The sequence below is a fragment of the Delphinapterus leucas genome, chromosome 14, assembly GCF_059928025.1.
Source record: "Delphinapterus leucas isolate spDelLeu-1000000601 "Yukka" chromosome 14, BTC_Dleu_Yukka2, whole genome shotgun sequence".
Lineage (NCBI taxonomy): Eukaryota > Metazoa > Chordata > Mammalia > Artiodactyla > Monodontidae > Delphinapterus > Delphinapterus leucas.
In genome coordinates this window covers 10,931,184-10,954,628 of record NC_143142.1, presented here as the reverse complement: position 1 = coordinate 10,954,628, position 23,445 = coordinate 10,931,184, and the positions used below count along the sequence as shown (strand labels likewise).

Genomic DNA, 23,445 nt, shown 5'->3' with positions numbered 1-23,445 from the left:
GCTACCAGGCTCATACCCTTAGGGACTGGTCTCCTCCAGTCTCTCTTATAGGATGGGGTCTGGTTGAAAGTCAGCTCTGAGGGTCATGCTGAAGGATGATGTGACTAGCCTGTGAGTTCTCCGGCTGACCCTTCTTTAGGAGGGTGTCAGCAGTGTGTAACTGGTATTGTTAGTAGTCAAAAAACAGTTCAAAACGTTAATAGCCTATTTGGCTTGATCTTTTATCAGTCCACAAACGTCTGCAAAGAAATTGATTTTTATGTGTCTTCCCTCTGTAACTTATTCGTGCCAGAGGATAGTAAGTCTAATGAAGCTGGATTATGAAATAACTTAAGCCTATTCTATTCTCCCAGCTTCCTGAATTGAAAATGCCCTCAAATGTGACAACTAGTTAGCAAAATGATTGTTAACTTAGAAGTTAGGGAGGGCCTTCCAGATAAATGAATGTCATTTTTCTCTAGGCTCGCAATTTGTGTGTCACCCTAAGCCAGGTCGGAACAGGGCATCTCAGAGAGCCGCTGCCCTGGCAGGAGGCTTTGCAGTTTCACAGCGGAGCACGTGTGCCTGACCATGTGGGCTGCTGCACAGAGGGTGTGTGGCCTCCTTGTCCCTGAACCTAATTTCAGAACCCATGCGTTATTCTCTGTGACACCTCAGGACTTTTCAGGAAAACAAATGCAAGTTAGATTTTTTTCTCTCTCTCTGTTGAAGATTGTCACCCTTTGACATAATAGTTAGCGAAGTCTGATAAGGAAACGGTGACACTGAGACACGTCTCCTGGAGGGGAGAAGCCTCAGTGCGTCGGAGGCTTGCAACGGGGAAAACATTTCTCACTTCTTGGAAGTATTCCAGCTCATTTTTTCAGGTGAATTCCTAAGTAACACTGAAGCTACTTGGCTTCTGCATAACTTGACTCTGAGCATATTTGGTGCGTGGGTCTGAGCATGTTGGTGACTAACTATTCAGCCCTCCTTGGGGTCAGTTTTCAGTTTAAAATGGTTCTGCAAGGTCCTTTAGAGGCTCAGCTTCAGGTGAGGTCTTTATTTTTAAACAAGTGTATTTGACTTTAAAGTCTCTTTGTTGTTAAATAATCACAGTAAGGAAATAGAAACTGAGAATAGTTTTCTCTTTTTCTGAATAAGCTTTTTTTTTTTTTTAATAAATTTATTTATTTATTTTTGGCTGCGTTGGGTCTTCGTTGTTGCGCGTGGGCTTTCTCTAGTTGTGGTGAGCGGGGCTACTCTTCATTGTGGTGCACAGGCTTCGCATTGCAGTGGCTTCTCGTTGCGGAGCGTGGGCTCTAGGCGCGCAGGCTTCAGTAGTTGTGGCGTAAGGGCTTCGTTGCTCCGAGGCATGTGGGATCTTCCCGGACCGGGGCACGAACCCGTTTCTCCTGCATTGGCAGGTGGACCCTCAACCACTGCGCCACCAGGAAAGCCCTGAATAAGCTTTTTATAAACCTGATAACTGAATGGGCAAAGGTGGAGCTGTATCTGTAAACTTGTACTTGCATATATAGGTGAGATGCAGATCTTTAAAAAATTTATGCTTTTGTCTCCATCTGATCACGTGTTAATAACACGGATGAGAGAAGGGGTGAGAAAGTGGGGAACCAGGTAGAACAGCAAGGGGCTTTGATGTCAGGCGCCAGGATTCCCATTGGACAAGTGGACTCAGCCTTGCTCTTCTGTAAAATGGAGGTGATAACAGTACTTACTCCATAGGATTGCTCTGAGGATGAAGGAGCTTGGTCAGTTTGGTCAGCACAGTGTCTGGCCTCCAGTAATCCCCCCCGCAAGTGGGTCAGGTGACTGAGGTGGCAGCTCTCCTTGCCCTCCCTGGCTGCAGGGATGCCACATACTGGGTGCATTTGGCAGTTCTGGCAGGCCCCATGCTGGAAGAGCTCATTTTCAGTTCTAGGGAAGAATACATCTGCCCTGTACAGTGCCAGACATCTGATCCCATCTGTGGGAGAATGATGCGGTCAGGAGGGAAGGACTGTCTTAAGCTAATTTGGCCTTCTCAGCATCCTCATTGGGCCTTCGCTCTCCCGTGGGCATTTCTTTTGTTGTTAATTTTTCTATCTTTTGCTGTTATGACCATTAGCCTTAATTGCCAGGAAACCAGAGAATTGAAAGGCTATACTATGGAAGTCCCTAGGGGCAAGGAAAGTATTTTCTAATTTGATTGTAAGTTTATGAATATATGTGTCTTGAATGTTGATAATGCTGTAGTCATACCATATCAAAAAGAGTCCTTAAGGGGACTTCCCTGGTGGTCCAGTGGTTAAGACTCCACACTCCCAGTGCAGGGGCCATGGGTTTGATACCTGGTCGGGGAACTAAGAGAAAAGCCCACCTGCTACACGGTGCAGTCTAAAAAAAGTCTTTAAGATGAAGGCAAAAATGGAACTCAAGAACACCGTGCTTTCCATTTTCTTACTCAAAGGTGTAAGAGAGATGGCTGGGAGAAATGAATTCAAGGGTGATGCCTGCTCTCTGCAGTGGAGATGTGCCTTTAGGAGGCCAGAGGTCAAGGCCTGTAAATGCCTCACGGGTTGACAGGAAGAGGTTGCCAGCTATCTGGCTACACCTAATTCATGCAAACATTCTGATTTGCCCCTCAGGATTAGCCTCTCTCATCCTGTTCCTTTTCCATCTCCCCTGCAGATCTGGGTGAGGAAGACAAGTGACAGCACCAAGATGAGGATTTACTTGGGTCAGCTTCAGCGCGGGCTCTTCGTGATCCGCCGGAGGTCAGCGGCCTGACTTTCTCCAGTGTTGTTCTTCCCTTGACCCCTTTTCTGGAATGGTTTTTGGTTTTGTTTTGCTCTTAATAGAAAGTTTTTAACTTGGGACTTGCTACTTGCTTGGCCTTGGAAAATGGAGAACACTGTGGTGGATTCTGCAAGGCGCCCTTGTGGCCAGGCACTTCCCGCCTTTGTGTCATTCTTTCCCTGCCTCGACTTCTTCCACTCATCCGTCACCATGAGACTATTTTACTTTCAGGAGAATTGGGAGTTTGCTTTACTGATTTCTTTGTTTTTTGCTTATACTTTGTCTTTTTTTTTTTTTTAAAGCCTCCTTTGAGTTTGAAGGGACGTCTCTCTTAATTATCTGTAGGTCTTGCTGTCATGAGGAGCGGGAAGGGGTACCCTCCTCAGTGCATTTTCATGTTTTGAATCTGATTAGTGGATCATGTAGCTACCTTCCTTGTCAAGCCCAATTCACCGTTTCCCCAGAAGCTTGGGGCAGAGGTCCTAGCAGAAGGAGATTAATTCTCCTGGCTCTAAGCCTTCTCGGAGAAATGAATGCCTTGTGTAACATCTGACGTATGCCATCCATTCCACCGGCTGAAAGACAGAAAAATTCGCCCGGGAGACGACGTGCACTGCAGTAAATGGGGTTGAGGGAAGGGGGAGTTTCATACCATAAAGTGCTGAAGGTTCCATATTTTAAATGTTGTTTAAAGCAAGTGGTTCATTCAAACGCATTTGTTCTAGCTCAGGCTGGAACAAGAAGCGGTCATTTTCAGAAGCTTTCGTTTGTAATTCCCTCCTCTCTCCTGCTCCCAAGTAGATGAGGTGGCACCTGCCGCCGGCTGGTGATCCGGGTTGTCTGTGGTCGGTGGGGAGGTGAGATGGTTGGTGGAGTCATCAGTGATCTGTAGACTCTCACTGGTAACTCACATCGCACTCTTCTCACTGCTGATGCCAGTGCTGTGCCTGGCCATTCCGAACCCATGGAACCTTGTCGGCACTTCCGGGCTCCCAGGAGATCTGGCCCAGGTTGCAGACGAGGAAGGCCGTTGGCTGACACTAAACCTGCACTCCCCCTAATGAATCCTGGTGAAACAGCCTGTCCTGCTCCCTTTCCCTCTTTCCCATAATGGGAGAAATAACTCACTGGGTGATGATTTTCTTGTTTTGTTTCTAGTATTCTAGTTGCCACCTTAAGATGTTTAAAGTATTTGGGGTTAGAGCAAGTATTAGCATCTCTTGGGCAATCAGTAGACCTTATACATCCTAGGAAATCTTTGTAAGTAATTCCCTTGGTCTCAAGTGATTGTCTTCGTGTTGTCTCTTGATGTACACACCCCACAGCTAGTTGTAGAGCTGTGATGACAAGTAAATCACCCAGAGTCCTGGCTTCAACAGAGGCCAAACTCTACTGACTCAGAGTAAAGACTTGTACAGATATATTTTAGTTTTCATTTATAATCCAATTTTCCTCTCATTTTTTTCTGGTGTTGGAGTCTCATTTAGAGAACAGGACAAATGATGCTGTTTATCAAAATTGCCTGGGCGTTCTGAGTTTCTTCTCTGCCTCCCAGCCCCCCATGATTATGATATTTGCAATAGTGAACTGGATCGACAGTAAACAGGGGCTTCATCTTTTGTTTCTTCTTGGCGGCCTTTGCTGTAAGGGAGGCTCTCTCTTGATCGAATTGTCACTGTGGTGTGTGTTACCTCCCATAATATCAGGGAGCCCTTTGTTATCCCCTTGTGCCCTGTGATGGAAATTTATTTAGATATATTTAGTGTGTATTGCCATCGAAGGTGGTTTATTTTAATTTTTAATTTTATTATTATTTTTTTAATGATTATCTTGTCTTCCTAACACTGCACCAAAGTTTGTTTTTTGGGGGAAGGATTGTATCGATAACTGCTTTTCTGCATGGATGCAGCAGCAAGTTGCCTTGTTTTCTTGCCTTGTCTGGTGGGTCCTTTGTGCTTTCATGAAGTAACTGGTGATTTGAAGACCGGGCACTTTACCCTTTTCAGTAAATTTGAGGGTGTTTGAGGCCACACTTCGGCATGGTCGCAGCCCCACCGCTGCCTTCTCAGTATCCTCACAGCCTTTAACAATCATGATCTAGTGAAAATGACGGAAACCGTAAAGTACACTTGAGACACAGCACCGTAAATTATATTCCTGATCCCGGAAGACTTGCTTTTTATTGAATCACTCCAGGGATGAAAAATCAGCAGTTCTTCCCCTCAGACAGGGCCCTGTGGTGACCTGGGGTGGAAGAGCCCCCTTGTTGGGAGATGGAGGTGCTTTTGTGATGGGCAAAATCGAACGAGAGAAGGAAAAAACAGACTTTGAGCTTCCTAGAATAAGAGGGGCCTGGCTTTTAGCCCGGGTGGCTGTTCTTCTTCCAAAATGTCTTTGTCTCTTCTTGGACTCCAGGGTAGTGGATAAATTACCAAATTCAAACTGTTTCCTGCAAGTGGTAACTTGGATAAAGTTTGGTCCAGACAGTTCCAATCAAGAACCTATACATGTGTTAATCTGATCAAGAACCTGTATGTGTGTTACTCTGTTCAAGAAGCTGTATGTGTGTGATTCTGATCAAGAACCTTTACATGTGTTTCGTTCAAGGCATCAGCCTCAGGTATTACACACAGTGTTTGCTTTGGGTGTGGCCTAATGTTTATTTTACCTCCACTTGGGGGTTGTTGTGTGCTTCCCTCAACTCCCTCTCTAAGCCAGTGTCCTCTTGAACAGTTTCCAGATTTCTGTAGCCATACCAAAGTCAGGATGTTTTCATTCATTCGGATACCAGTATTTATGGAAGTCTAACTACCTAACTTACCTTAAGTTTTGAAAAAAAACCCTTCAGACTGGGGCCAGTGTAAGATCCCAGAGGCTGGTCTGCAAATCAGGCTACTTGTATTGGTGTGTGAGACCCTGCGTTTAGGACTGGGTGACTTTTCTAAGAGAAATATGGGGGGGGGTGGGATTGGTTCCATTTTTTTTGTTTTTTAACCTAACTTGGGGCTGGGTGGGGGGAATCCTATTTTTTACAGTATTTTTGTTTTTCTATTAACATTTCCTTTTATCGTTGGATTTTTTACTAAAATTCCTCCTGATATAAAAATTGTTTCTAATCTGGGAATTTGAAATCTTGCTACTTAATGTTGCACCATTTTTTTCCAAAGAGTTTAAACCACTATAATACCAGAACATGGCAAAAAATAATAATGATAACTTAGAGCCATTGCAAGCAGTTGGTGGGCTTTTTTTACAATAACATCATTAACTGGTACATTAAATGTTCTGAGAGGTGAATGTAACAAGTAGAGGGTTTTATTTTTTTTTTTAATGACAATAAACTTTGAAAGAGAAAACCAGCACGTAGTCTGTATATTTTTACTGAAATTATATCCATTGACTTGACAAATGATTGAAATTTATTTTAGATTTTCCCTCCAGCAATTGGGAAGGAAGGAAGTTGGGGAAGAGGGAGGGACCTACTAGACATTTGCTCGTTATGAATGGTGAGATATGGAGTGATGTCCAAGACTGACTCTCAGGTTTGTAAAGATCGGTCTAGGGGTGTCGACCCTTAAATGTAGCCAGCTGTCTCCTGGTTGGAGAGGATAAAAGAATCTGATTAAAAATGGAGTAAATAGGGACTTCGCTGGTGGCACAGTGGTTAAGAATCTGCCTGCCAATGCAGGAGACACGGGTTGGAGCCCTGGTCCAGGAAGATCCCACATGCCGCGGAGCAGCTAAGCCCACGAGCCACAACTACTGAGCCCGTGCGCCTTGAGCCCGTGCTCCACAACAAGAGCAGCCACCGCAGTGAGAAGCCCGCGCATAGCAATGAAGACCCAACGCAGCCAAAAAATTAAAAAAATAAAGTGAATAAAATTGACCTTAGATAGGAAAAACCTTAAGGTAAACTGGTCTGATGAGGAGGATGCTATTCATTGGGTACTCGAGAGCAGGACTTGCCAGTCTCACCAAACATCATGGTGTTTCCACAGCTCCCAGCGGGTAAAGTGATAAGGCCGCTTGCTGCCACTGGGGACTGACGTCTTGTGCTTGCAACCCAGTTGTACTTGTAATACCCATTGGAAAGGGCTGCTTCATGCTTTGCATAATAGAGAGGGGCAGTCACGATCTGAGTAATTTTTTATTGTAACATAACATTCATACAGAAAAGTGCACAAGTCTTAATTGTAGAAGTTGTCTTCTCAGTGTGAACACATGCACGTAACCAGCATCTAGACCAAGAGACAGTGTCACCAGCGTCCATGTAACCAGCATCTAAACCAAGAGACAGCGTCACCAGCCTCCATGTAACCAGCATCTAGACCAAGAGACAGCGTCAACAGCATCCATGTAACCAGCATCTAGGCCGAGAGACAGCGTTACCAGCGTCCATGAACCCCGTAGGCTTTCTTCCTCGCTAGGGTAACTACTAGCCCGACAACTTTTCTCTGTTTTAATCATCTTAGCCTTCAAGCTCTTCAGGTCTATGGGTCCTTCCATATTTGTTCTAGAAGAGCCAAGTCCTTGATGTAGGCTAGGGCCTGCTGACCAGGGATGCAAGAGCTGGCAGCAAAGGGTGTGGCTAAGTGGGAGAGGCCAAAAAGCAGACTCAGGTCAACCATTTTGCCTTCCTGTTTGTTAACCGGGGCTTGCCCTTGACGTTAGTATCTGCCTTTAACTGAGTACTCTTTATACGTCAAATATAATCAAGCCAAGACTTAATTCTCCTTTGAAACCCAGAGGTCAGCACTGTGCCTGGTCATAGTAAGTGCTCCGTGAATGTCAGCTGTCAGACAGTGTTAGTGTCAAATGATGGGCCAAGAGAGGCAGACTGGTAAGAATGTCTCCAGTTCTTGGCACTCTGCCCTTCACCACCTGCATCATCTCATTGAAGCCTCATGACAACCCTGGAGAGAATACACTGTTGTTATCACCAGTTTTCGGAGGAGGAAAGAGATTCTGTTAGTCACAGAAGATGGTTCAGTAACTTTTCCAAGGTCACACACTGAGTGGCCAAGTCCACATCTTTTGGAATCTGAGCCAGCTTTCCTGCCTACTACCCTTTGCTCTCCTTTCCCAACCTCATCTGTTAAAATCACGTTCAGCATTCTCACCTTTCTCTTCCAGTGCTTCCCTGGGAGTTTGCTTTTATCTGTTCTCACCTCTTGGACACACATCCAGAGCAAATTTTAGAGGTAAAAACACTCTTATTTTGTGGGACCCTTCCCCTTGCCGGATAACTCTGGGGTTCTCCCTTGGCATTAGAGTTGAGAGAGTCAAGTCCCTGGCCAAGAGATTGTTTCCTTTGAAAAGGCACAAGTATGACAGTTTCACAAAGGAAGGAACCGTTTAGAACGTGGAGAGTAATGGGTCTGGATGGAGCTGACTTTATCTCATAAGCAACGAGAGAGACTTTGGAGGGAAGCACATATCTGTATTTTTCCAACTCACTTTCTTCCTGCCTTTCCTATTGTCTGTAAAGTGAGGAGGAGAGGTAGGAGCCACTGAGAGCTGGACGTCGTGCACCATTACTGCGCTCTGGAGGTCAGTGGACCTTCCCATGTCACATCCTGTGGAGTCACCGGCTGGAAGAGCACACGGTTCTATGTCACCTGCAAGCTGCCTGCTCAGCTCCTGCCAGCAACCTGGGCAGAAGCAAGAATGGAACCAATTTCTGGTCTCTCTCACAAGTGTTGGAGACTCTCCAAGCCCCATCTTTGGGTAAGCACTTTCCTAGCTTTTAAAAAGGAGGCATATTGGGACTTCCTTGGCGGTCCAGTGGTTTAGACACCGCACTTGCATTGCAGAGGGCACAGGTTCGATCCCTGGTCCGGGAACTAAGGTTGTGCATGCCACGTGGTGCTGCCAAAAAAAAAAAAGGCACTAGATGGAATGAACTAGAAACGTGGGCACCAGCTCACTCTTTCTGGACATAATGGCATGGCAAGAAATATATTAGCTGTAGCAACTTTACTGTTAACCAGAATATTTTTGTGAATAGCTATGATTTTTAAGACAAAGAGATACATGTGTTTAGGAGGACCCCTAGGGGAGTGAGGTAGATAAGATACAGCATAGGTACCTAAGGTACTTAATCCCTTTACACATTTTCTCTAATCTGCGTTTGCTCAATTCCCTGAAAGATAGAAATCTATAAAATAGCAGAATTCGCTTTACAGATAGGGGAAGACCAATAATCAGAATTGTAAAGATTCTCTCCCCTGTTTCCCAGGAGCTGGAGACTCAGCAGTCTGTGTTCTGGTTTTCTGTAGGTATCTGCTCTCTCTGTGCCGAAGGTGTGGATGGTCCAGGAGTTGAAGCAGGCAGTATTCAAGAGCCAGCTAGGAGAGCAGTGTCAGGAGGGGTCAAGCAGGTGCTGAGGGTGGAAGTACAGCAGCCCCAGGAGTACAGGCAAGGCCCTGCAGCTAATCAAGAATCCCTTATTTCACCATTGAGTGTTTACGGAAATGCAGTGTGGCGAGCAAAGGCTTAGAAATTAGTGTTTGAATCTGGCTTTGCTGTTTAACTAGTTGTGTGATCTTGGGCAGCGTAATCCCTCTGAATCTCAGTTCCCTCCTCTGTTAAATAATATCCACCTCACAGGGTGATTTTGAGAGTTCTGGTATTAACACGTCTACTACGTACTACGTGCCAGGCATTTTACACATATTAACTAATTGAATCCTTATAATCCTGTGAGGTAGATAGTACTATAATCCTCCTTGTGTAGTTGAGGAAATCGAGAAACATTAGGTAATTTGCCCAAGGTCACACAGCTGGTAAATGGTGAGCCAGGATACTGAGCCCAGTGGTCTCTCTTGAGTCCCTGCTCTCGTTCACTGTGCTGTACTGTGAGGTATACATGGCATAGGACTGGACACGGAGTGCCCAGTCTACGGAGACTGGCCCTTCCATTGTCATCCTGCTGCCATCCAACTGCTCCCTATCCTTGGGTGTTAGTCTGAGTGCCAAATCCTAAGAGACCAGAGCAATTCCTGGGAAGCTAGTTGAGTGCCAGCAGACTGTGAAGATCAAGCTGGTGGCTTTAGAGATCATGCCAAGCATCAGCTATAAATGGGTTGTGAATACCCAGTGTGTTGGGTTGAGAAGGATTCTGAGGCCCAAGTCTGGGTGGAGTGGGAAGTAGTAGCCTAATCATTTACTTTTGCCTGCCATGGGCAAGGGAGCTGATTTATTTGCCATCCTGATTTAGTGTGACCCCTTCATTTTGAAGAGGAAAACATCTGAGGCCCAGAGATGATAATGATTTGCCTAAGGTCATATGGGTAGCTCTGGGCAGTGCACGGTTAGAACACGGTTGGGACAATTATTTGAGTACTTACTTGCGTCAGACTCTGTGCTCGGAAGCCTGGTGGACAGCCCACTTGATGACCTGGCTAATTTGTCTCAGTGGGTTCATTTTTGCCTTTGTCTGTGCCTGCAGTAGAGGCGATGGGGCTCCTGGGTTTGTCATCCTGATTTGGCCACTCATTGACCTTGGGACATTTACTTAATATCTGTATGCTTCAGTGTTAGGGCACACTCCTCCCAGCGTGCTTGGGACTTTTCTGGGTTTAGCTCTGAAAGTCTGAGGAACCCCCTCAGATACTGGCAAACTGGGGCAGCTGGTCACTCAGTTTCCTCTGTAAAGTAGCGGGGAGAATTGCCCCTGGAGTTCCTTTGAGGGTTAACTGATTTATTTTGGGTAAACCTTAGAGGTAGTGTTTGGGACATAGTAAGTCCTCAATACATGTTAGTTGTTAATTGTTCTTGTTTTCATTATTATGGGAGCCCAAGGGTCCCTGCCACAGAATGGTTTCCTGGAGAGGTTCATTCTTATCCCAGACAAGATTGGGAACCCTGCCATGATCATTTGGTCACCGGTAGCCAATTGCTTGGGATGTTTTTTCTTTTACTCGAAACAGTCAATAATCACGAGCTTGAGAATGTGATAGTCATTGCATTCAATTCAGATATTTATTATGCAGCATCTGTTGCATGTTACCTAGTGTACTAGGCTTTTTTTGGGGATTCAGAGACAGAAGCACGGCTCCATGGTTGTCAGTAATTCTAGTTCAATGTACTAGGTGTGGGGAATGGACGGGAGTGTGGGTGATGGAGAAAATAACAGCAGCTGACATTTATTGAGCATATGGTTAAGGCTTCATGTGCACCATCATTTATTATTCATTGTAATCCTGTGAGGTTGTTACCATGTATCTACATTTTACAGATTGGGAAGCTGAGGTTTTGAGAGGTGAAGAAACTCGCCTCAGGTTCAACCAACTCAATTCCAAAGCAGGTCTCACTGACCCAGAGTCTATATTCTTATTAACCATGAACGCTTTGTAATTTCTTCTGAAAGAAAAGAAAATTTGAGCTTGGCCTGAAAGCTAGGCTGGCCTTGAGCAGTGTCCGTGGCTGGGAATAGGAAATAATATAGAGGAAATGGTTTGAGGGAAAGCACAGAGGTGGGACAGTGGAGACATGTTTAAAAACTCAAAGAAGTGTGTGTTCAACAGTCAATCTGGATGAATGTGCTTTGAACTTTAAAGCCAGTTTGCTCCCCAGCCCCATATCTTTTTGTCCTTCCACACCTGGGGCTCACCTTCCTACCCTTTCTGTCTCTCTAGTTTTTTCCCTCTCCCTGGTCCAGCATATTCCCCTCACCTCCCCTTTTATATCGCCAGTGCAGTGGCTTGTGGCAGTCCTGCGGTGACGCTTTCCAGTTTCACACTTACATGCTCCTGAAAGTATTGGTAAACTAACTCGTATGCAAAACCAATCAAGGGCAACAGCACACGTTCCTGTCAGACAGTAATTTTGTTTGACTCCCTTTTCTTGTGATTTGTTCCCCCCTTCTTCCCACAAACATGGTACTTTGACCTTACCAGAAGTGGAAACTTTCAGGAATCCAAGTGTGGTGGAGCCCTGTAAGCATATGAGTAGTAGGAATGAATAAGGGCTCGTGTTGGTTGAGCACTTACTCTGTGCCCAGGCAAGTGCTAAGTACTTTCCATACGCTGTCTTATTTAATACACTCAACAACCATGAGAGGTGTGTCTTAATGATTCTCTAATTTTACAGATGAGGCAGTTGAGGCTCAGGGGAGAAAAGTGTGTTCACCTCTGCACCCCATTCATGTGTTTCCTTTTCCCATTGGCTTTCCCTATTGCTAACACAGACTGCCGAAGTATAGAGGATGCTTAGATGTCATCTGAGTCAACCCCCTCGTTTTTCACACCTGGAAACAGACATTGAGAAGGGAAGGGACTTGCCTAAGATCACACAGCCGATTATTGGTAGAGCAGGAGCTAGAATTCAGGTCTTGCAGCTCTTAATCCAATGACTGAGAAAAATCCCAGTCTTAAGGCTGAAGGGCATAGACTCAAGACTTGGGTTTGAGGTTTAGCTCTGCTGCTTATGAGCTGTGTGACCTTAGGCAGGTCACATAACCTCTCTGGGCTCCAATCTCCTTATCTAGAAGGTAGAGATATTAATAGTAGCCACCTCAGAAGTTTAGTGTGAGGATTAAATTAGGTCATGGAAACAAAGCAGCCAGCCAATGACCCTCATGCTTGAAACAAACCTTTGGTTGCCCTAATGCTTTAGAAAATGTATCCCACATTGCCGACTGCCCATGTTAGGGCTCATTATTACTTCAGTTGTCATCTGCCCCACCTGCTTGGGTCCCATCATGACTTGAGGCTAAGCCCACAGCAACCTTGCCCAAGGCAAGCCAACAGAAACCGCTAGCCACAGACCTTGAAATTCAAAACAAGCAGGTGTCCATGCCTCTTTCCTTCACCATATTAACGCCTCACTACAGGAGAGTTTGAATTGTTGCCCCTCTGGCTGTGCTGAGAAACCCAATGGACTGTGAGCCAGGGAGGAAAGGACCTGGATCATTTTTTGTTTTTCCTCCAAATTCCCAGGGACTGGTATACTGTAGGCACACATTAAATGCTTATTGAATGAATGAATGGTTGCCTATTGCCTGATTTCTCATTGCAGCATATTAATCTCTTTCAAAGATCAAAGTAATGCACGTGCAGTTTAGAAAGTCAAAGGATTCTACAAAGTTGGCCACAAAACACAGTAGTCCCCTGTTTTCTCCTTCATTTCCCCTCCCAGAATCAACCAGCTGATTATTTTCGTATTTAACTTCTATCTGTGTCTCCTTGTTACCAGTGCTAGGTATTTCTGTTATAGGCATTCTCTATTAAATTCCCACTGTGGAAGCCATCCTCTACTCCCCCAGAATATAGTTCTGTCATAATCTTGATTAGGTCAATATTCAGTGTTTACAATAATATGACTATATAAATGCTAGTCAGAGCTGAGTCATGTTGTAAACTATGACTGCTTTTTCTTTCCTGGACAGTGTTCTCCCCAGGAGTCAATAATTATCTTGCTCTTTAAAACAGTTTTGTGTTTGCTTGCTTTTCTGTGCACTATTGTAAATTCGACCTCAAAGCCTTGACTGAGTGTCTCAGTTCCTCCCAATACATTGAGATGCACCAGGTATTCCGTCCATTTCATCACTCTCAAAAAGCATCCTCCCTGGGGACCTCTGACCTCCACTCTGGACTGGTTGCCCTGCAGCCTGGCACACAGTGGTCCCTCGGGTCCCGCTTCACCACCATCGTGGAGCTCCCCATTACCTCTCTTTGGGTTTGGATCTCCCATTTCTTGTTTCTCTTGTCTTCCTATTTCTCTGCTTCCTCCCCGATTTGGGTAAAACGCATCTTGCAGTAACTTACCAAGCGTGATTCAGAACACTTTTATTCTGTTCTCTTCATTGATGCTTTGGCTGGTATAACTACGTTTTTCATGCCCAGAATTTAGGCCTATATATTTCCAGAACTGAAAAGGCCTGCTAAGTACTTAGCACTTAACCATATTTCAAACAGCCCTTCCCTCCCTTAACCTCCATTTCTAGAGGTTCCCTGTGCTGCTAATTCATTATTGTCAAGTTTTAAAATTCAGGATTTTTTTTTAAAATTTACTTTTCAGCTTCTGAAATTTGGTTGTTTCTTTTCCAATGTTTTCCATTCTGGAGGGTTTAATTCTGGCTTGGAAATCATTTTCCTTCAAGAATTTGAAGGCACTGTTGATTGCTTTCTAGCTTCCAATGTTGCCCTTGAGAAGTCTGAAGCCATTGTGATTACTGATTATTTGACTTTTTTCCCCAGCTTTATCGTGATATAATTGATATATGACATTGTATACAAGCTTAAGGTGTCCAACATGATTTGATGCATTTGTGTATTGTGATGTGATTGCCAGTAAGGCTAGTTAACATATCCATCATCTTATTAGTTACCATTCTATGTGTGTGTGTGTTTGTGTGCGTGGTGAGAACTTTTAAGATTTACGATCTTAGCACCTTCTAAGCGTACAGTGCAGTATTGTTAACTATAGTTACCCTGCTGTCCATTACATCCCCAGGCTTTACAAAATAAACTGGAGGTTTGTACCTCTGACCACCTTCGCCCATTTCCCCCACCTCCTAGGCCCTGCCTCTGGCAACCACCCATCTACTCTATGAGTTCATCTTTTTTAGATTCCACATGTAAGTGATATCATACAGCATTTTTCTTTGTCTGACTTATTTCACTTACATAATGCCCTCAAATTTCATTCATATTGTTGCAAATGGTAGGATTTTCTTTTTTATGGCTGAATAATATTCCATTTTGTATATATACCACATTTTCTTTCTTGTTTTACTTTACTTTTTTTTTGTGGCTGTGCTATGTGGTTTACGGGATCTTGGCTCCCTGACTAGGGATCAAGCCCAGGCCCATGGCAGTGAAAGCGTGGAGTCCTAACCACTGGACTGCCAGGGACTTCCCTATACCACATTTTCTTTATCCATTCATCTGTCAGTGAACACAGGTTTTTCTCACGTCTTGGCTCTTGTGAATAATTCTTCAGTGAACAAGGTGGGGTGCAGATATCTCTTTGAGATAATGATTTCATCTTCTTTGGATATATACCCAGGAGTGAGATCGCTGGATCATATGGTAGTTCTATTTTTAATTTTTTGAGGAACCTCCATACTGTTTTCCATAGTGGCTGCACAAATTTACATTCCCATCAACACTGCACAAGGGTTCCCTTTCCTCCATATCTTGGCCAGCATTTGTTAACTCTTGTCTTTGTGCTAATAACCATTTTATAGGTGTGACGTAATATCTCGTGGTTTTGATTTTCATTTCCTGATGATAAGTGTTGTTGAGCAAATTTTCATGTGCCTGTTGGCCATTTGTGTATCTTCTTCATTTATTTATTTATTTATTTATTTTTGGCTGTGTTGGGTCTTTGTTGCTGTGTGCGGGCTTTCTCTAGTTGCAGCGAGTGGGGGCTACTCTTTGTTGCGGTGCTCTGGCTTCTCATTGTGATGGCTTTTTGTTGCAGAGCACAGGCTCTAGGGCACATGGGCTTCAGTAGTTGTGGCGTGTGGGCTCATTAGTTGTGGCTCACCAGCTCTAGAGCGCAGGCTCAGTAGTTGTGGCACACGGGCTTAGTTGCTCCACGGTGTGTGGGATCTTCCTGGACCAGGGCTTGAGCCTGTGTCCCCTGCATTGGCAGGCAGATTCTTAATAACTGCACCACTAGGGAAGTCCCTCCTTGGTGTTTTGAAAGTTCATGACAGTAGGCTCTGGTGTGGGCCCATTGTGCTAAGTGGTTAGTTGGCTTTTTCAATTCTGGAAACTTAGGTCCTCAAATTCTGAGAATTGAAATACACATATACATAAATATACACATACTACATACCTATTTCATGGATGTGATAGGCAGCCTCCAAGATGGCCCCAATGGTCCTCGCCTCCTGATAGTCATACCTTGTACAGTTCACTCTCATTATTGGACCAGGATTGGTCTCTGTGACCAATAGCACACAGTGGAAATGATAATAATTCACTTCTGAGATTGGGCTATAAAAGGCACCGTGACTTCCATTTGGCCATGCTCTCTCTTTCTCTTGGATCACTTGCTTTGGGGGAAGCCAGCTACCATGTGAAGAAGCCTTATGGGGAGTTCCGTGTGGTAAAGAACTGAGGCCTCCTGCCAATGGCCAGCTAGCAACTGAGGCTTCTGCCAACAGCCATGTGAGTGAGTCACTTTGGAAAGAATCCTCTAGCCCCAGTCCAGCCATCAGATGAGACAGCAGCCCTCGCTGACAGCTTGACTGCAACCTCTGAGGAGACCCTGAGCCAGAACTACCGCACTAAGCTGCTCCTAGGTTCATGACCTTCAGAAACTAGCTAAGAGAATAAATGTTTGTTATAAGTTTCTGTGTGGTTGGGGTAATTTTTTTTATGCAGCAATAGGTAAATAATATAATGCATGATTTCCTCCCCTCCATTTTTTCTGTTCTTGCATTCAGTGATTCCTGTTACTTGGATAGTAGACTTCCTATAACAGTCTTTAAATTTTCATTTCTTTCCTATTTTTCTTTATCTTTTTACCTTCTATTCTGGGCGATTTCCTTAACTTTATTTTCTAACCTTTCTATTGAGTTTAACTTCTGCTCTTTCATTAAAACAATATTTTTACTAAGAGCTATTTTTGTTTTCTAATTTTTTATTCCCTCTTTTTTTTTTTTTTTTTTTTTTAAATGTAGGACGTGTTTCTGGAGTCCTTTCGTTCAGAGACCTTTAGTTTTATCTTCTCTAGAGGAGAAATCTCTGGTCTCTTGCCAGGTTGGGATCTTGGCAATCTTGCTGTATGAAGTAGGGAGACAGATCTTGGGAACTCAGAGCTTCTTAAACTGAATTTCCACCATTCCCACTGCCTTCACCTTCATTTCTAGGGGTATCTTCCTTTCTGATTAGGTGCTGCTAATCCATGTTCCTCTGCTTTATCAACTGCTGGCTTAAGATTTTGTTCTGTTTTTTTCATCTGCATTCAGCTTCTGCAATTTGTTTTTTTCCTTGCCTGTTCTCTCAATTCTGGTGGGTGTAAACCCTAAAACAACAACAAAAAAACACCTCTGTAGTTGTCTTCATGGGATTTCATGGAAAAGAGAAAAAAAGATATGTGTATTTAACCAACCCTCTTTACCTCAGCCCTTCAGGCCTTACCTGCTCCCACCTCTCTCTGGGACCTTCTGTGACTCATTGAGCCTCTTACTCATCAAGACAATGAAAGGGACATTGGCTTTCTCACTGTCACTGTGGTTCTGAAGTCACAGTCAATGAATAACTGCAGTGGGAACATTAGCAGGTCATTTCCAAGTAATCAGTCTGTCCATACTTAACTGCATACCTGCTGGTTTGTGCCTGAGGACAGTCAGTGGCCTTGAACTGCAGACGTTAACTTCAGAGCTGAGTGTCAAGATTTAAGAGGAGGGGCCTTCCCTGGTGGCGCAGTGGTTAAGAATCCATCTGCCAATGCAGGGGACATGGGTTCGATCCCTGGTCTGGGAAGAGCCCACATGCTGTGGAGCAGCTAAGACCGTGCACCACAACTACTGAGTCTGCGCTCTAGAGCCTGCGAGCCGCAACTACTGAAACCTACACGCCTAGAGCCCATACACTGCAGCGAAGAGTAGTCCCCGCTCTCCACAACTAGAGAAAGCCTGCGCGCAGCAACGAAGACCCAACGCAGCCAAAAATAAATAAATGTATTAAAAAAAAAAGGTATAAGAGGAGGAATTTACATACATGTACCTTGGAGGTCCGAGTATGTGTATATAACACAACGCCAGTGGGTTTATATGCATATATGTGCACATACACACATCTCAAAAATGAGCCTTCTTGCCAAACAAAACCCAGCTTTGGACTGCGGATGAAATTAGAAGCGTGAAAAATGTTTAGCCTGAAGTTTGTTTAAATATTCATGACGTCTTCAAAGCAAAGCTTTTGGGAAGACTAAGCCACCTGGAATACAGCTGGGATAGTACAATGAGGCATCTTGAAAAAAATCAGAGTCCTATGCAGGGCTGAGAAGAATATTCAGAGGTGATCTAGCCCGGCCTCCTACTGCCTGCTGTAATAAACTATTTTGGGTAAGTCATGCTCATCATTAGCAAGATCAGATTAATATTTAGAAAGTGTAGTACTGTTTTTTCCGTTTGAAGACAATTATATTTTGGGTTATACAACTTACTTGGGGTAACAAATTCCATTTATCGACTCCCTATCCTTCCTCATGAGATACGGTTTTACAGACGGCAGTTATGTGGCGCACGCATCATTGTTCTCCCCTTTTGTACCCATGACAGACATTACTAATCAGTATGGCCCTCATTCTCTCTAGGTCCACATGTGAAGTCTCATGATCCTTTTCCATGCAGTGGCCACCAGCAATGGATTGGGGGTGGGGTGAGGTGAGGTGGCAGGCACACACACCAGATGAAACACAAAAGCCGTTTCTGGTTGGGTCTTTTATCACCAATCTCAGTTGAACGTGCTCCTGTTCACATTACTTTATCCAGAACTGATCTAGGCATGATCCATAAAGAACACACTAGAGTAGAATTTTGGCTTTGTGGCCTAAAATCACTTCAGCAATTTTACTTGTCCTTTTGGTATCTCACCTCCCATGTTTGTCCTGGGTTTTGATTTAAATTCCAGGAGTTTGTGTTTATGCAGTCAGTTTCTTGAACTGAGTAGATTGCTTTTTCCTGTTACACATCATCATCTTTTTATTCTAAACCACGGGTCAGCAAACCATGAGCCACGGACCAAATCCAGCATGCCACCTGTTTTGTGAATAAAGTTTTATTGGAACATAGCCACACCCATAAATTTACACATCTCCAAGACTGCTTTCGCATTAAAAGGGCAGAACTGAGTAGTTGTGACAGAGAATGTCTGGCCCACAGAGCCAAAAATATTTGGCAGAAAGACTCGGTGGGCTTCCCTGGTGGTGCAGTGGATGAGAATCCGCCTGTCAACGCAGGGGAATCCGCCTGCCAATGCAGGGGACACAGGTTCGAGCTCTGGTCCGGGAAGATCCCACATGCCACGGACCAACTAAGCCTGTGCTCCACAACTACTGAGCCTGCACTCTAGAGCCCGCAAGCCACAACTCCTGAGCCTGTGTGCCACAACTACTGAAGCCTGTGCACCTAGAACCTGTGTTCCGCAACAAGAGAAGCCATTGCAGTGAGAAACCTGCGTACCGCAACGAAGAGTAACCCCTGCTCACCGCAACTAGAGAAAAGCCCGCGGACAGCAACGAAGACCCAACGCAGCCAAAAATAAATAAATTTTAAAAAATAATAAAGTGCTTAGGTGGAGAAGAGTATTAAAAAAAAAAGACTCATTGGTACCCTCTGTGGTTGCAAACTAAAATTAGCAGTGGGCATGGAGCTGACTCCCTCAGGGTAATTGGTGGGCCGTGGAGGTGCTGGCTCCTGTCTATTACTCTTAAGATGTTTTTTACCTCAATCTCCATCTTTGGAATAGGGAAGAAAAATACCTGTTTTTACATATTCCAATTTTCTCAGTATATGAGATTTCAAGCAAGAGAACTTGCCTTGAATGGAGATTGCAAAGCAGAAGCCTGTGGGTAAGCTCCAACCCACAGGTGCTCTCTTTGGCTTCCACAGTGAATTGTAAGAAATTGAATTAAGCATTCTTTTTTTTAATTGAGAGATTTTTATTTTATTTTATTTTATTTTGCGATACGTGGGCCTCTTACTGCCGTGGCCTCTCCCGTTGCAGAGCACAGGCTCCGGACGCGCAGGCCCAGCGGCCATGGCTCACGGGCCCAGCAGCTCCGCGGCATGTGGGATCTTCCCGGACCGGGGCACGAACCCGCGTCCCCTGCATCGGCAGGCAGACTCCCAACCACTGTGCCACCAGGGAAGCCCTAATTGAGAGATTTTTGAGCACCTCCTGAGTAGTTAGCCAACTTTGTGACTGAGTTTGTTGTCCTACGTGGACACAATGGCTGGAGTTGAGTAGAAGCTTCTCCCGTTAGACGGCACACACTCTCTTGGTAACCAGTCCCCACCATGCCTATTATCTCCCCAACACTGAAGCTGTGTCAGTTACTATTTAAAACGTTCCATTTCAGTCATTTACTCTGCCCTCTGATCCTTGTAGACAGTTGAATTTGTAACTTCCACATCTAAGCAGGAGAGATTTTCAGCTGGGTGTAAGGAAGAACATCATCTACGAGATGAAGCACACTTTACAACCATTTGAACTGAATTGATAGAAAACCTTAACTCCCTAATTTTATGCATTTTAAAGGAACTTATCTTTAAATCAAGACATTTAAAATAAGAATATGTGAAAGAAAAGCTGTCTTTAGTACACACGTACATATATAATTGTGGACTGTGATGCCCACTTACTGAGGGCTAAATGTTGCCTCCGTAGAGTTATGGGGGAATTCATAATTATGTTCAAATCCTAGCTAGGCTCGCTGAGAGGTCAGCTGGTACCTTGGACAGCACCCTCCCAAGTCTTTGGGGTGAGTTTGTTCTGCAGGGGAAATACTGTATCTAGCACCCACTCTTAAAATTTCCAGCTAACTCTGGACTCTTATTTTTTAAATACTTGTAACTCCTATAAAGGGGAACAGCAAATAAGAGAATGGGTAACTATCAAAACTAGAGTCTTCAGGACATTTTAATTATTTATGTACCTTTTTAAGGTTTATTTATTGCTTATTTTAAAGGCCTGAATGGTGGCAGGGGGTTATTTCTTCTTCCTGAAAGCTACATAGCATTTGCTCTTTGCTTTCTGCACTTTTCTTTCAACAATGTCTGGCACATAGTGAATGGTCAGTAATGAAAGCTTGCCCCTCCTATGGTGACATTTACAATTGCTCATCTCAGTCACAAAAAAGCAAGGTGCTAATGGGAAAGGGGTGGAGCATTTGATCCTTTTGTGGAAAGTGTGTTTTGTTTGGGCTTTCTGAAATAGGCTGCATTACTTCCCCTTGCCAACTTTATTCACAAGCGGAATGAGTGAAATAAGAGAAGCAGATCTAGCATTCTCCCCGACTCCCACTGTACACATGCACACACACTCACGCATACACAATGCATTTCAAAGTGAATTCCCCACAAAATACACAGCACATTGCCCTCAACACCAGAGTCATTCCTTGAGTCTAGGTCCTTGCTCATACTTCATATTTCACGACCCATCCTTGGCAGCAAACTTCACAGCACTTAGATCTTGTGTGGCCAAGAAGAACTCTCCTTCCCCACCACGCTACATATTAATATCATTTCTCCTTCAGGCTCTTAGCACTTACTCTCTGTACTCCTCACTTGGCAGGTAATCATGCACGTCTCTTGTTCTGTTATTTAAATCTGGTATTTAACCTTTCCTGTGTTGGTTTCTATATCTCTCTGCCTGGTTATATGCAAACTGCATATAAGGAAAGGTAGATATTAGCATGGTTTCCTGTGCATAGCAAGTTTTTTATTAGTCTACCCCAGAAGCATGCCTTGAGACAAGATTCAGGTCTAGTTAGTTTATTTGGGAGGTGATCCAGTGTAAATGAGGGAGTAGGAAAGTGAGATAAGCAAAGGAAGGAAAGAGGAGGGTGTGATAGGTATTGGTTCACCACTGTGGGCAACTGTGCACAATCCTGCTGAGGACCTTCTAAGATAGGTTGGTCCAATAGAAATATATATAACGCAAGCCACAAATACAAGCCACATGTGTGATTTAAAGTTTTCTAGTAGCCACATAAAGAGAAACAGATGAAATTAACGTTAGTAACGTATTTCATTTAACTCAATATATCTTTTTGGTTTTTTTTGGCCATGCCCCAGGGCATGCAGGAACTTAGTTCTCCGACAAGGGATCAAACCCTTGCCCCCTGCAGTGGAAACGTGAAGTCCTAACCACTGGACAGCCAGAGAATTCCCAAACCCAATGTATCATATATATCACTTCAGTATATAGTCAATATAAAAATTATGTGTTGGTTGATTGAAAATCTCTGGATTCCTGCCATGGCAGCCTTTTCTCCTTAGTTTTGGTGTCAGCGTTAAGGACTGACTTGTGTGGTTACACAGGTTGAGCACTGCATCACTCTTGGGGGCAACACTCACCTAGGCTTCCATAGACTGCAGTGTACCTGGTGCCCCTAACGTGCAGTGCCCAACCTGCACAACTCCTCATGCGAGGGCTGTCAGCCTCTTACCTCTTATTACCATGCTCATCACTTTGGAGAAAGAATAAAGGATTGTTAGAGCAGACGTAATTCACTTGGGCTCAGCTACAGTATTCTTTTAAGGGTCACTAAACATTTCAAGCACCTGACACCATTTCCTTGCAAGCCAGCATCATGAGTAATCAACAGAAGCCAGCACCTCCAGGGCCCTGTAATCGCTCTGAAGGAGTCAGCTTTAACCCCACTGGGAATTTTAGCTTGCAGTCTGCAGAGGGTACCAATGAGTCTTTTTGCCAGGCACCCTTAACAGACATGGCTTGGAAGTGGCTCACCCAGGTTGGGGCTGGAAGCTGGGAGCTCAGAGCTTCCTCTCCAGGGCTAGGCTTCCTCACTCCCTCTTTCTCTACTGGGCTTCCTCACCTCAGTCACCCGCAAGGTGTCTGGCTGCAAGAGTCAGTGAACTCTGGATGCCCAAGGTCAACCTTTCAGTCACAGGGGGCCTCTGAGTTGATTTCACTCTTTCATTTGTTCCTCTGTGGTGGCAACAAACCATGCAAGTGAAATCAAATTGGCCTTATTGGTAGCATCTAGAAAAAAATATTCAAAGGCGTTTGCAGGGAGGTAATGGTGGAATTAATAGAACACAGAATTGGAAATCAACTCAGAAATCAAGCACTCCAGCCATTTCTTGTTACATATGTTGTGTAGGAGAATGGGAGAGGTTTTGGACTCATTCAGGGTTACACAGTGGGTTAGTGGCAGAGGGTTAGATTCCTTGTGGAAGAGGCTCTGTCTTATTTACCCCCCCAGTGCATTGTGTCTGGTACACAGTATTCAGTAGATGTTTGTGGAATGAACTGATGCATTTTTATAATATCTGGATTACCTAGAGGTAAAAAATACATACATTTCCTCCCTATATATCTGTGGAATGCATGTGTATTGATTTTGCAAACCCAGCATTCATTACCCTTCCTACTTATGGTACATCCCTCCCCAACACTGCAGGGACCCATATGATCCGAGTATGGCCAATCTGAGCATTCCGTTTCCCTAGCCACAGTGATTTGTTCAACGATCAACATGTGGTCCAAGCCCGACTAGTCACAGCGTATGCAAATTCAATTCTGGGGATTTGTTTTGGTCCTGCTCTCACCAGCAGGGGAGAGGCAGCCTGAGAATGAAGCCAATACAGAAGAAAGCAGAACTGAGAGCTGGAGAAAGCATTGCCAAGTTTTGGTGGTGGCATTTGACCACCAATATCTATGTGTACCCAAAGTCTGTCCCTGGATTTTTCAGTTATATGAGCTGGATATTCCCTTCTTTTTAAACAAAACAAAACAAAAAAACCCAGGTTTTTGTTATTTGCATCTGAAACCAAATGACAAGTAAACTAGCTTAAAGCACCAATGAAACAACCTACAGATTAGTTAGTACCTCCAACATCTCCTGTTGTTTGGATTTTCACCCTCCCATGAGCTGAGGGAAGGTGGTCCCTCCCCAGCCTTAGGGGGTAAACTTTGACGAGCCTAGACTTGAGATAGTGATTTTATTCTC

General features: G+C 44.3%; 1 protein-coding gene across 11 annotated transcripts in view; it reads left to right on the top strand.

Moving 5' to 3' along the window:
• The window catches only part of SUDS3 (SIN3A corepressor complex component SDS3), a 91,980-nt gene that overhangs the window by 36,221 nt on the left and 32,314 nt on the right, over positions 1–23,445 (top strand). For 2 of the 11 annotated variants that reach the window (XM_089894502.1, XM_089894504.1), the window contains one exon: positions 2,671–2,756. In XM_089894502.1, the coding sequence (XP_089750628.1) occupies positions 2,671–2,756 (86 nt within the window). Of the gene's footprint in view, positions 1–461; positions 688–711; positions 867–2,670; positions 2,859–6,990; positions 7,207–7,911; positions 16,088–23,445 lie in introns of those variants that run through there. The other 9 variants (XR_016387494.1, XR_016387493.1, XR_016387492.1 and 6 more) reach the window with 9 other exon arrangements.